This window comes from Ostrea edulis, chromosome 1 (assembly GCF_947568905.1).
Source record: "Ostrea edulis chromosome 1, xbOstEdul1.1, whole genome shotgun sequence".
NCBI lineage: Eukaryota > Metazoa > Mollusca > Bivalvia > Ostreida > Ostreidae > Ostrea > Ostrea edulis.
In genome coordinates, this window is record NC_079164.1 from 97,024,055 (window position 1) to 97,037,580 (window position 13,526).

Consider the following 13,526-nt stretch of genomic DNA (forward strand, 5'->3'; position numbering starts at 1 on the left):
ACAGAGAATGGATTCTTGGATTGAGGTGAGGGTTGTGTGGCTGCAGACAGAGAAAAGATTCTTGGATTGAGGTGAGGGTTGTGGCTGCAGACAGAGAACAGATTCTTGGATTGAGGTGAGGGTTGTGTGGCTGCAGACAGAGAACAGATTTTTGGATTGAGGTGAGGGTTGTGGCTGCAGACAGAGAACAGATTCTTGGATTGAGGTGAGGGTTGTGGCTGCAGACAGAGAACGGATTCTTGAATTGAGGTTAGGGTTGTGTGGCTGCAGACAGACAACAGATTCTTGGATTGAGGTGAGGGTTGTGCTGCAGACAGAGATGTTTGAAGACATTCTGTGGGTGCCCTGTGTACCACAGGACACAAAGCAAATAAATAATAAACAGCTGGTAATCCAGATATTTACAATCTGAATGTTAATTGAAAATCATTTCCATTGATTTGACTGTAATTTTCTTTTCTTTTTAAGGTCAACCTTGGACAACTTTAGCAAAGTGTAAATTGAACAGAAAACATGAGCCATGCCATCTGGTGGAAGACATTACCTGTGTTTCCACCACTGCTTCCCTAATTAAGTGTTTAAATCATCTTTGTATTGACATATCAAGTAACCAGAGCATACCAATTAACATCAGTCTGTATCACAGGCAGATAATAAACAAATTCATCAATAATTAACTGATGTTGTGAGTTAATATTGGTCTATTCAAATCACAACCAAGCCAGTGTTGTGTAATCAAAGCACATTTTAGTGAGAATTATTACACAAGGATTGCAGATTTTCTAATGGTATCATCTTTTGCCACATGGGACCTGTAAAACCGATGCTTGTTATGAAACACTACATCATCAGATGGAAAGATGAAATCAATAGTGGGTATCTAACAATGGATACACAAGAGATTGTGTGGGATTTTTTAAACAATGGATAACAGAAAGAAGAAATTTATCTTTCTTGCTAAATGCAATGTACAATGTAAGACAATTCAATTGCATCTGCATACATCTCTGATTCGATATCACTTGATAATTCTATTCAGCTATTAGCACATCTGGATTTTAACATGCATGGCTTAATCAGTAGTATTTCAATGTATATAGTATTAAAAATAAAGTGTATTACACTGTACATTGAAGTATATATGCATGTGTATTTTCAGTGCTTTGAACTAAATCCTACATGTAAATGTTAACACTAGCATGATTTACCATATAAAGGATGTCTACTATAATTAATGAAATGGCTGTTTATATAAAGATCTCAGAAAGTTCGTGAACTTGACGTGATTCATCTGTCTGGACACTTCATTTATCGGATGATTTTGCTGAGGACAAATGAGGCTCAAGTACATGTATCCAACAAAAAATCTGACTGACTCCCCGACTTATAAAAGCTGTTAACAGTCATTAAACTCAAGAGGCCTATGGGTCACATCGCTCACCAGAGTCGCGTTTCTCTGACAGGACTTATGAGTTTGGGTAACTAGTAGTTCTAAACTTTAACTTCCTACCAAAATCCCATCTGGCCCCAGCTACAAGATGATGCTTTTAAAATATTACTGTCCAATAGAAACTGAAACCTCTGTACTATATATATTCCCGTGTTAAACTTAAAGGAAGTAAACATATAAAAAAAATCTACTGCACAGCAAACTTACTAGAAATCTAGAAAACTAAATATTGTGGCCTAAAACTAGTTTTTTTATTTCTCTTATGAGATTTGATTAATTAAAGACTCTAAATGAAATGTTAATGGAGGTTGGTCAATTATTTCCCAGCATGCATCTGTGCTCTGATGTAGATGAGACACATCACTGCTGGTGACTGGGTCATTGTTACTGAGCTAGCACATATAAACAAGTCTAAGGCTTCATGAAATCCTACATAACTGCTGTGTGTTCATGTGAGAAATGTTTTCCTCATTTTTGTCACAAAACATGAGGGTAGTATGACTCCTCGGAATTCTTCCCCAAAAGGCTGACCTTGTCTGACCTAATTTATAAACTGTCTGTGGGCCATAAATCTTGACTGTCTGCAACAGACAGAAATGTTTACATACAAATGGCATGTTTAGATTTTAATAAACAGAGGTGGTATTTTTCATTTTTGTTTCTATTAATTAATCTTGTTAATTTTAAGTGCTCTGGGGCTCTTTCTCTCTGGCTTTTGTACCTTAAATTACATAATGTAACCTGTCTTAACGATAAAAGGATTCCTGCACACTGTGTCAAAGTCCAGTTGTTGAGAAATACACACAAAATGTTCAAACTAATGACAACAAAGACAAACATTCCTTGAATGTAGGTAGGATTGTACAATTTCCACAAGCACACCTGCAATCAAGTGAAATTTCTCTCTCATCAAAATCAACTGCTGGTGAGGAAACATCATTCTGAGAAACATTTCTTCCTCTGTAAATTTTGGTTCAAAGTGATATCCCACAACTTCCAGTTCATTATTTAATTCACTCTCTGATGATGACATTTTACTGTAACCCAGCAGGGAGGTAATTATTTTTACCAGTATGCCAGCTCTAAAGGATTGAAAAAATCTTGTTAATCTTTATAAAATATCTCGACTCCTGACTGAAGAAAGCTATATTTTGATGATTTTCAAAATTCATTATATACATAAAAATGATAAATTAAAACCCTTTATCACATCTTTGTGTTCACAACCTTACCCCCCCCCCCCCCTCCCCCCTAAAGTCATCTACATATAGGCTGAACAACATATAGGCACTTGATGGGCCCACTCCTTATATTTTGAAATGTTTGGATCTTTGGTTGTTACTCTGAACTGATTCAGATCCATTTAATTTCTCATTTTGATGGATGTATATTACATTTCAGATTTCATACTAAAAATGAAGTACATGTACATCATTTTAAAATATTTTTTCAATGCTACTATAATGGCTAAGTGATCACTTCTCTAAATGAATGAATTTTTGTCAGTCATGACATTCTATACATCTACAGCTGTGTCATGATCTTACAATTCATTAATTATAAATCTTTGCATACCTTGAGGAATAAAGCCCTCTCCTGAGGAGTAAATTCATTAGTGACAATATCCCACAGCCAGCTGATGACCTTGTGGCTGTTATGGTACCCTCCATAGTATCGGGTGTGACGTCTGTAAAAAAATAAAAAAACAAAACAAATAAAAACAAGACGTAATAAATACTGTGGAATCTTCACTGTGGGGGAATGGTGTTCGTGGATTTCATGGGTCAATCTTACCCACGAATTTACGTGTCCTCAAACATTATTTCAAAGCAAGTAGAGATATCTCTTGGTGACATTGTATCGCTTTCCCACGAAATTACGTCCCCACGAACCAGCAAAATTCTGCTTACCCACGAACATTGGCCACCATGAATTAAAATGATTTCACAGTATGCTTTCTATTGCAGAGCTAGTGCTAAAAAAAAGATTGAAAAGAATGGGATATTTACATCATTCTATTTTAATAAATTTGTAGCCAAGAGTTTATTTTTCACTTTTGTGTTAATGACCTTGACCTATTGAACTTTTAGTTGGGGTTGTCAGACTAAAAAATCGAGCGGTTTCATCACCAAGGCTAAAATCTTACATACAATGCCATAGAACGACACCGACATCTTCACAATGGACTTAAAAGAGAACATTTATAGTCATCCTTCAGAAATTTTATAAATAGACTCGCCTGACTAAAGCATAAAAAAGAGTCAAACAATGGTTTGTCTTATACTAATTATTTTCTGGGCGAAGCATGTTGCCCATATAGATTCCAGCAACAAAGTCCAAATATATTTTGTACTAACTGAAAAATGAGGGAATCTGAAATACCATGCTCCATGTTAGCATTTACAGTTCTGTTCACAAGGATTCCTTGACAAAATTTGATTCAGATTTCAAAACTAAATTGTCATTAACAAAAATGAAGATCATTAAGTATTGAATTTTGATTTTATATGATTGACAGGACTGTATTTGGTAGTTTCTGTTATGCCTGCCTTCTTCCTCACCAATCTGTCCTTTGTCAATTTCAAAGGGGGTGAATGTTGCAGCTCAGCAAACATTCACATGGCATATCGTACATTCTATATACCCGAGATCTTGAATATCCAGATCAACATTATATCCAGTACATTCTATATACCTGAGATCTTGAATATCCAGATAGTACATTCTATATACATGTACCTGAGATCTTGAATATCCAGATCATACATTCTATATATCCGAGATCTTGAATATCCAGATCAACATTATCTCCATAACATTCTATATACCTGAGGTCTTGAATATCCAGGTCAACATTATCTTCAGTACATTCTATATACCTGAGATCTTGAATATCCAGATCGTACATTCTATATACCTGAGATCTTGAATATCCAGATTGTACATTCTATATACCTGAGATCTTGAATATCCAGGTCAGTATTATCTCCAGATATAAGTTTCTGAAATTCCGGAGCAGAGAACATCAACAGCAAATCTGGATTGATGACTGATCGAAATCCTCTTCTGAATGCTGCCGTCTGCTCCTTGATTTGTCGATACATCCGGAAATGGGCCATAAGGTGAACGTACAGTATTCTAAAAAGAACATGAACTTCTTATATCCATATATCTAAAACTAAATCAACAGAAAAAAAGAACATGAACTTCTTATATCCATATATCCAAAACTAAATCAACAGAAAAAAGAACATGAACTTCTTATATCCATATATCTAAAACTAAATCAACAGAAAAAAGAACATGAACTTCTTACATCCATATATCTAAAACTAAATCAACAGAATAAAGAACATGAACTTCTTACATCCATATATCTAAAACTAAATCAACAGAAAAAAGAACATGAACTTCTTATATCCATATATCTAAAACTAAATCGACAGAAAAAAGAACATGAACTTCTTACATCCATATATCTAAAACTAAATCGACAGAAAAAAGAACATGAACTTCTTACATCCATATATCTAAAACTAAATCAACAGAAAAAAGAACATGAACTTCTTATGTCCATATATCTAAAACTAAATCAACAGAAAAAAGAACATGAACTTCTTATATCCATATATCTATAAACTAAATCAACAGAAAAAAGAACATGAACTTCTTATATCCATATATCTAAAACTAAATCAACAGAAAAAAGAACATGAACTTCTTATATCCATATATCTAAAACTAAATCAACAGAAAAAAGAACATGAACTTCTTATATCCATATATCTAAAACTAAATCGACAGAAAAAAGAACATGAACTTCTTATATCCATATATCTAAAACTAAATCGACAGAAAAAAGAACATGAACTTCTTATATCCATATATCTAAAACTAAATCAACAGAAATAAAGGTCATGATTCAATCCCTGATCCAGATTTTTCATGTTTTACAATACAGCTAGAACATAAATTTATAACAAAATTAATGTAATGTAGATTCTTAAATATACGCAAGGAATTTATTATCATGTAATTTCGCGACATGCATCACTTGTGAAATAAAATTACTTGCTTTTATTTTGATATTGCTAAAATACATGTAAAAAAGGAAATTGATCAACAGACCATTCGCAAATTCATGTTCACACAATTTGAAGTCTACAAATCATTTTGCGATATTAAGTACTCACATAAAATAAGGATTCTAATTAACGTTTATAATATTTCCCTGATCTCAGTATCACCTTTTTACCATTACATGCCGTTCTTTACTTATTAAGAATATTTCCCTGATCTCAGTATCACCTTTTTACCATTACATGCCGTTCTTTACTTATTAAGAATATTTCCCTGATCTCAGTATCACCTTTTTACCATTACATGCCGTTCTTTACTTATTAAGAATATTTCCCTGATCTCAGTATCACCTTTTTACCATTACATGCAGTTCTTTACTTATTAAGAATATTTCCCTGATCTTTAGTATTACTTTTTTTTTTACCATTACATGCAGTTCTTACTTATTTTCATTGGTTACTGGCATTGCTTTCCCACCAGGAACAAGTTCGTGTGTCTCTAATCTTCCCATACAATCCTCATCACAGGAGAAGGTCAAGTCAAGGTCACTTACATCTCCTTCATAATGCTAATTTAAAAAAAAAAACACGTGTATAAAAACAATATCAATCAGCTATCATCATTAACTGACCATAAGATTTTTATTTTTTTTATTTTTTTTTTTTTACAAAAGACAATTAAAAATTATTTTATGTACATGCATCATAAACATTAAACACATACATATCTACGTCATATAACAAACTGCTCTGTTTTTATTTCAGTTAATGATATTCCTCAGTAGAAAGAAAACCAGTGCTTGCAAGAATCGAATCTGAAGTAGCAATCAGTTCTAAGCAACCACTGCTCTTTCTTTGACTAAAGGTGTATGAAGTTAATGAGGCCAGTCTTTTTCTGTTTCACCACACTTTTTTATTTGGTGTACACCTTCTCCAGACGAAAAGGCCAATAATTAAGACTTATATACAGATGACATAAACAAATGGGGGTCTGAATACTGTAAGAACTGAATAATGGAAGATTGTGTGATGTAGAACAAGAGTACCGCAAACTTACATAGGGTGTTTTTCTTGTGCTATAATTTGTATAACTTTGCTTCAGGTAGTATCAGCCATCATGAGGCTGTGACAAACTTTCATATGAACAAAGGGCCTTAGCTCAAAAATCGAGATTTCCTCAAAATAGACTAAGTTCAACAACCTGTAATTTTTTCAAAAATAGAACAAAATCAAAATCCTTCACCAGATCCACATCTTCAGTACCTATACAAACACTCCACAAAATAAGATGGTCCTCACTTGAAAATGTGGGAGGAGTTGGGCGGACAAATTATGTACCCTCCAGAGAATATTAATTTCCAAATAGACTAAGTTCAACAACCTGTAATTTTCTCAAAAATTGTAGAAAATCAAAATCCATCCCACATGCACATCTTCAGTACCTATACAAACACTCCACAAAATAAGAAGGTCCTCACTTGAAAACTGTGGGAGGAGTAGGGCGGACAAATTATGTACCCTCTATATAATAATTATTTCCAAATAAAGGGGCAAAACTCCTGGAAAAAAGGTCGAAATGGATCAAAATTGCAGTATGATCTAGAGTGACCCACAAAGAAGCTACACAGCAAGTTTCAGCATGATATGTGAAAGGGAAATGAAATTATAAAGAGAAAACCCCGAACGGACGGACGGATGGACGGACGTACAGACATCGCTGTACCATAATACGTCCTGTCTAAAGACGGGTGTATAAAAAGTAAAAGGATTCATAAAATAAGCTTTGATTTAAATTTGATTAACAATTTAAAAAAATCAATTAAGGAATATTCATTTGCCAGATTGAGCAATAAAGCTGACATCTTCCCCTGGCCAATCTCTCATACAACTGTTTATGTTGATCTCTATATCCCTATGTTAAAGCATGGAACAGGAAGTGCCTACACTAGCTATCATTTGAACTGTTGACCTTATACCCATCAGACTATCCAATCACATACTCCAGTTCTGTTTATTCACACGAACCATCAATACGATGGCACATAAATACGGTTAACTAACTGACAAAAATAAAGATTGTATAGGTCAGAGGTAATAGTAATATATTTGAAGGGAGTAAAAAATGATAGATAACAAAAAGAATGAATCAATGTATCAGCTCAAAGATCAAGTGATTTACGGCAGGTAGACTAATATTTGCTTGTCTCAGATAAAGACATGCACAACAGTCCCCATGTCGGCACATGTAACCAATCCTTGTGATATTCTGCAAGGAGATTATATCCATCACCATGATTTAATTTATTTACTTAAGTCTATGATTAATGATATAATGTATTGGTTTTATGTTACACATCAATAAAGTAAGAAAACTGGTTACTTATTAAATATACATGTCCATGTATTTACAATTCCAATGTTTTTGCCTTAGATCTCTATAAATTGTAATGATAGACATTTCTTTGGGAACATGTTGCAGTTGTAAACAGTGTCCCTATGAATCTTGATGATATAGTATGTCACTTTCAATGGCTGGGAATTCCAATGGAAATGAAAATCAAATGTCAACTTCATTTTTTGAAAATACATACACTTCACAATGGTATACTTTTCATGAAATACTAATGTGCTTCATGAAATATGATGGCGTGAAGTGTCACAGTTTATACCTTCATGCGTTTTCAACAAGAGGCCCATGGACCACATTGCTCACCTGAGTCACCTTGGCTCATATCTAAAGATTTTCCCTATATATATATATATATATATATATATATATATATATATATATATATATATCGGCTTATAAAACTTCGATCCCTAATGTGGCCCCATCTTACCTATGATTTTACTCAACTTGAATCTGCATTATGTCGGAAAGCTTTCGTGCAAATGTAAACTTCTTTGGCCCAATGGTTCTTAAAAAGAACATTTTTTAAAAAATTCTATTTAATGGTATGTAAAACTTTGATCCCCTATTGTGGCCCCATCTTAGCCCCTGGGGTCATGAGTTTAACAAACTTGAATCTGCACTATGTTAGGAAGCTTTCATGTAAATACCATCTTTTCTGGCTCAGTGGTTCTTGAGAAGATGAAGATTTTAAAAGATTTTGCCAATATATTTGTAAGTAAAACTTCAAATTTTAACAAACATGAATCGGCATTATGTCAGGAAGCTTTCATGTAAATATCAGCTTTTCTGGTTCAGTGGTTCTTGAGAAGATTTTTAAAGATTTTTCCCATATATTTGTATATAAAACTTTGATTCCCTATTTTGGCCCCATACTACCCCCGGGGGCCATGATTTTAACAAACATGAATCTGCATTATGTAAGGAAGCTTTCATGTAAATTTCAGCTCTTATGGCCAAGTGGTTCTTGAGAAGAATATTTTTAAATGACCCCATCCTATTTTTGCATTTTTGTGATTATCTCCCCTTTGAAGGGGGCATGGCCCTTCATTTGAACAAACTTGAAATCCCATCACTTAAGGATGCTTTTGGCCAAGTTTGATTATAATTGGCCCAATGGTTCTGGAGAAGAAGTCGAAAATGTAAAAAGTTTACAGACAGACAGACAAACGACGGACAACAGGCAATCAGAAAAGCTCACTTGAGCTAAAAGTAAGATTTATTTCTGCAGAAAATCCAACATATGTGATTCAATTATCCAGATACTTCATTTATCTGGATAATTTTGCTTGGAACTAAATTGTCCGGCTTAATGAGGCTCCACAGTACTCTATACTGGTTTTTTTTTTTGCAAGGGGGGGGGGGTAACTATTATTATTGGACAATATATGTACATGTATATTCTATCAATATTTTCCTGTACGCACCACAGAGGAGTATCTAATTTGCAAACCTTTAACAAAGCTGATCCATTCACCCCTATCCCCAACATTCCTAAGCCCCCCCCCCCCCCCCCCTTTCCGAGTTCTCGCAAAGTCTCAACACATGTTGCCAAATACTCAGCTCTCACATATTCATGCAACAAATTTTAGTGTAATCTTAAAACACAGACAAACAAACAGCCATTAAGATAAACTTTAAATACTTCCTGACCGTGATTCATACTGTTTTGAGTATAGACGACATTTTCATGACATACTGTGTGTGTATATATACTATGATGTAAATTTAAATCATTACTCTGAACAATCAATCATAATGATCATGGATAAAGTTGAGACATTTTTTGTATGGATATAGTTTAGAATAAATGCTAAGTCCCATTTTAATATTTTTTCTTACATACAATTGATCGGAAAATGCACTTAATTATCCTTGAACTTGTACTGAAAGGTTCTTACAAAAAATGGATTTCAGAAAAACTGATTATGAGTAAACAGCACATCACTTCAATGGGGTCGCATGACCACTATAAATCTTTTCTTAGCTCGGTATTTTAAGAAAATCCAGAAAAACACAAGGAAGTAAATACATATATTCATACGTTGATTTGTCTGTTCTTATCAGTCACAGGATTGATAACTGATATGTAAATATGGAAAATAAACAAATATCAAAGATCGACTGAGGCGTAATTCTGTTGGTAAGTTCATCCATTTTTATTCTGGTTATTTGTTGATGTTGTTACTGCTGTTTTCAGAAAATGGAATACTGGAAAGTTTGTTTGTTCTTGATATGAGTGAAGTGAATGTGAGTAGCAAAAAGTCCTTGTTAAATACAAAGAATTATTGACTTAGACATACAATATTTTCATTGAACATCTGTATTATTAACTAGACATACAATATTTTCATTAAACATCTGTGTTACTGACTATAGACAAACAATATTTTCATTAAACATCTGTATTATTGACTGGACATACAATATTTTTTATTAAACATCTGTATTATTGACTGGACATACAATATTTTCATTAAACATCTGTAATTTTTATGCCTCTTAAAGATTTTGGTTTGCCCGTCTTTATGTATGTTTGTAAAAAAAACTTTAAATTAGTCAGATTTTGATCAGCTTAAAAATTCATTTTATTTCTGCATCAAAGAGAACCTGATTTTGACTTCCTGTTGTGTATTGACACATTGTATGATTTTGAAAACAGTCATTCAATAACGTTAATTAAAGCTTTCTGATGAAAGAAGCTGTTTGTTTTATTGTTCAAAAATATGATTAAATGATTTTTGAAATGTATGCACATTGATGATGTTTTCTGCCCAATTTTCCCTATGATATACCACCATCAAGAAAAGAATTATATGATTCATTTCTTAAATCAAATAAATATGCCTTTTTTCATTGAAACAAAAATACAAATTTGACAAAGACACATGTAAATCTATTATGTAGTACATGTATATAGAACAATACGTCAAATACATATAAGTCATGGTTAAACCTACACTTGGCCAAAACTTTTGAGTTTAAGCAGAAAAGAAAAGTACTCCAAGTAAAATATGTTTGTAAAACTCTTAAGTCCCATCTGTGACCCTCGTTGTGACCTTGAATAAAACTTTGACCTTGACCTTTCTCTTCACTAGAATTTGCACAGCTTTACTTGCTTATAAGTCAGATTTTAGGGAGTTGTCTGCCCATTGCATGTATCCTACTGCTGAGGGTATTACATTTCCTTGCAACATTTCCTTGCAAACAAAATGCAGTTGGAATTAGTGAAATTTAGATCAATGTTTGTAACTATATGATGAAGGAGTATTGTCTTATTCAATACAGAGAAGGACTAAACACATATATAATATGAATTAGTGCATACGTACTAACTCAACAAAGGTACTAATAAATAATTGTCACTAATATCATAATATAAACATACACAAATTCGAATGGATGCTAGGAAGGAATGTCTGCTTGTAATACTGTTAAGTTATGCATCATTACAAGTTGCTAAACCCATCTATTACCTACTACAGTACTGTACACTTAAGAGTCTTACCCAACCAGTAATCTAGTTCATATATGTAAACCCCACTGATAAATATAATGTTCAGTTGTATTGTTTTTTTCTAAGAGTACAAACTTTTGCAATTTGGGTAAAAAAAAAAAAAGAAGTACATGTATTTTACTGATTTTATTTTCAAGCAGATTTGGTATTGGATATCTGTATGGATAATTCTAAAGTTTTTGTGATTGAAAGAATAAAGCAAAATTTTGCCAAAAAATACATTGAATTTCCCGTAAAAAAAATATATCACACTGTACAAGATAAGGTAAGGGAACTAAAGCTATTTTCATAAGTTTTGATGGAACAGTAATTGAAGACTATTTTATTCCAGGAATGAGTACTCCACAAGATATTTCAATATGTGGCATTTGTCGTGAAAATAAAAGTCTACCATCATACTGCATAGACTGCCCCCAACATTTGTGTGAAGGATGCCACAAGATGCATCAATCAGAGATCAAAAGTCACAGTGTCCTCCCTAAGGCAGAGTCAATGTGCCCCGCCCATTACAAATACTATGCTACCTATTGCAAAGCATGTGAAACACCAATCTGTATGGAGTGCTTGACTGGTTCCCACAATGGGCACAAGTATATGACAATCAAGCAGGCAAAAGAAGAGAAAATGCATGTCGTAGAAAATTATGCAAAAGAGTTACAAACCAATCTCTGTCCACTTTACAAGGATTCAGAATATCAAGCTATGACACAGCTAACGGATTATGAATCAGAAATAGATTCAGTGAAGAAGGCCATTGATGAGAAGAGATCTGTCCTGAACACAATGATTGATGGGCTGTGTGACGCCATGATAGAGTCTGTGCAAACAACTCTTGAAGCACATGAAAGCCAAGTAAAAAATGAGCTAGAAGAAATAGTTAAAAGAAAGAAAGAAATAGGAGACGAAATTACAAAGTGTGAGGAACTGTCAGGAAAAGGGATACTGGAAATCAAAGCTTTTCTGGACACGCTTCCTCACCTAAGTGAGTCATTAGCTATCCCCCCAGACCTGTCCAAACCAATACCTTCCCGCTTCTTTCCTGCTGACATATCAGAAAAGTGTTTAAAACAAATGATTGGCACTATTCTTCAAATCAATGTGCACAGCGATTTCTCCTGCAAACTCCCAGTGTCCAACGTCCAAGCCTGTTCCACAAACAACGTCTGGCTCACCTTCCAAGATGAGAAACTGCTCACCAAATATTCATACAAACAGGACAAAGGATGTGCAGTGGAAGTGGAAAACTTGAAACTACAGTTCAAACCGGAGTGTTTCATTTACATGAAAGGGGATTGCCTTCTTGCATCTGATAGGTTCAATCACTGTATTTGGAAAGTTGATAACAAAAGAAAGACACAAATATTCATCAAAACTTCTCCAAACAATCCAAAGGGTTTGTGTCTGAATAACAAGCAAGAACTTGTCGTCTGCCTCTCTGGTTTGACGGGAAGTCTAAGAATTTACTATGGTGAAAAATACCAAAACTACAGAGAAATTGCTGACCAGCTGCTCAATGCTCCTAACCGAGTCGTCCAAAATGGAGATGAAAACTACATTGTCTTAGATGACCACCTTCAAACCCATTTCGTTATTGCCATAGATACCAGAGGAAACTCCCAGTGGAAATTCCCTGGCATACCAGGGAGTAGGGCTCCATTCCTTCCCAGGAGTGTATGCTGTGACTCCCTTAAGCATATTATTTTGTCTGACTTTGGGAACAATTCTGTGTTGCTTCTTGATAAAGATGGGAATTTCCTGATGAACCTTCTCAGTGATCGATATGGCCTGCAGAGCCCGAGGGGGGTATGTCTGGACAGTGAAGGAAAGTTGTGGGTGGGACAGGGAGAAGATGAAAAGGGGAAGTGCCACATTGTGCAATACATGAAATAAATTGAACACAAACAAAATATTATCATTGCCAAATAAAATGTAAACACATTGACATGTCTTTTTGCATCCAATTTTTATACTACAAAACACTTTCAATACTTCAATACAGTTAATTCGTCAATAACAAAAGGTGGCGGTTTATCAAGAGTTGACTGTACATTGCTCTGAGGATTACTAATT

At 34.1% G+C, this 13,526-nt stretch overlaps 2 protein-coding genes across 5 annotated transcripts in view; one reads left to right on the forward strand and one right to left on the reverse strand.

Moving 5' to 3' along the window:
• Window positions 1-13,526, reverse strand: part of LOC125672105 (ubiquitin-protein ligase E3B-like) — a 59,577-nt gene that overhangs the window by 9,503 nt on the left and 36,548 nt on the right. For all 3 annotated transcript variants that reach the window (XR_008795722.1, XM_056139413.1, XM_056139407.1), the window contains 3 exons: window positions 5,974-6,098; window positions 4,406-4,588; window positions 3,026-3,137 (listed from right to left, as the gene is read on the reverse strand). Coding sequence is in view for 2 of the 3 variants with exons in the window: in XM_056139413.1 (XP_055995388.1) it covers window positions 3,026-3,137; window positions 4,406-4,588; window positions 5,974-6,098 (420 nt within the window). In the remaining variant the exon portion in view is untranslated. The remainder of the gene's footprint in view (window positions 1-3,025; window positions 3,138-4,405; window positions 4,589-5,973; window positions 6,099-13,526) is intronic.
• On the forward strand, window positions 9,879-13,398 carry LOC125672121 (uncharacterized). 2 transcript variants are annotated; one of them, XM_048908241.2, is made up of 2 exons: window positions 9,879-10,082; window positions 11,788-13,398. In XM_048908241.2, exon 2 carries the CDS (start codon window positions 11,790-11,792, stop codon window positions 13,344-13,346), a length of 1,557 nt encoding a protein of 518 aa, XP_048764198.2. In that variant the 5' UTR covers window positions 9,879-10,082; window positions 11,788-11,789; the 3' UTR covers window positions 13,347-13,398. The 2 variants fall into 2 exon arrangements, with proteins under 2 accessions (XP_048764198.2, XP_048764205.2); XM_048908248.2 differs by having other exon boundaries at window positions 10,079-10,189.

Excerpts from the sequence above, each read along its gene's own strand:
- LOC125672121 (XM_048908241.2), top strand. The coding sequence starts at position 11,790 with ATGAGTACTCCACAAGATATTTCAATATGTGGCATTTGTCGTGAAAAT.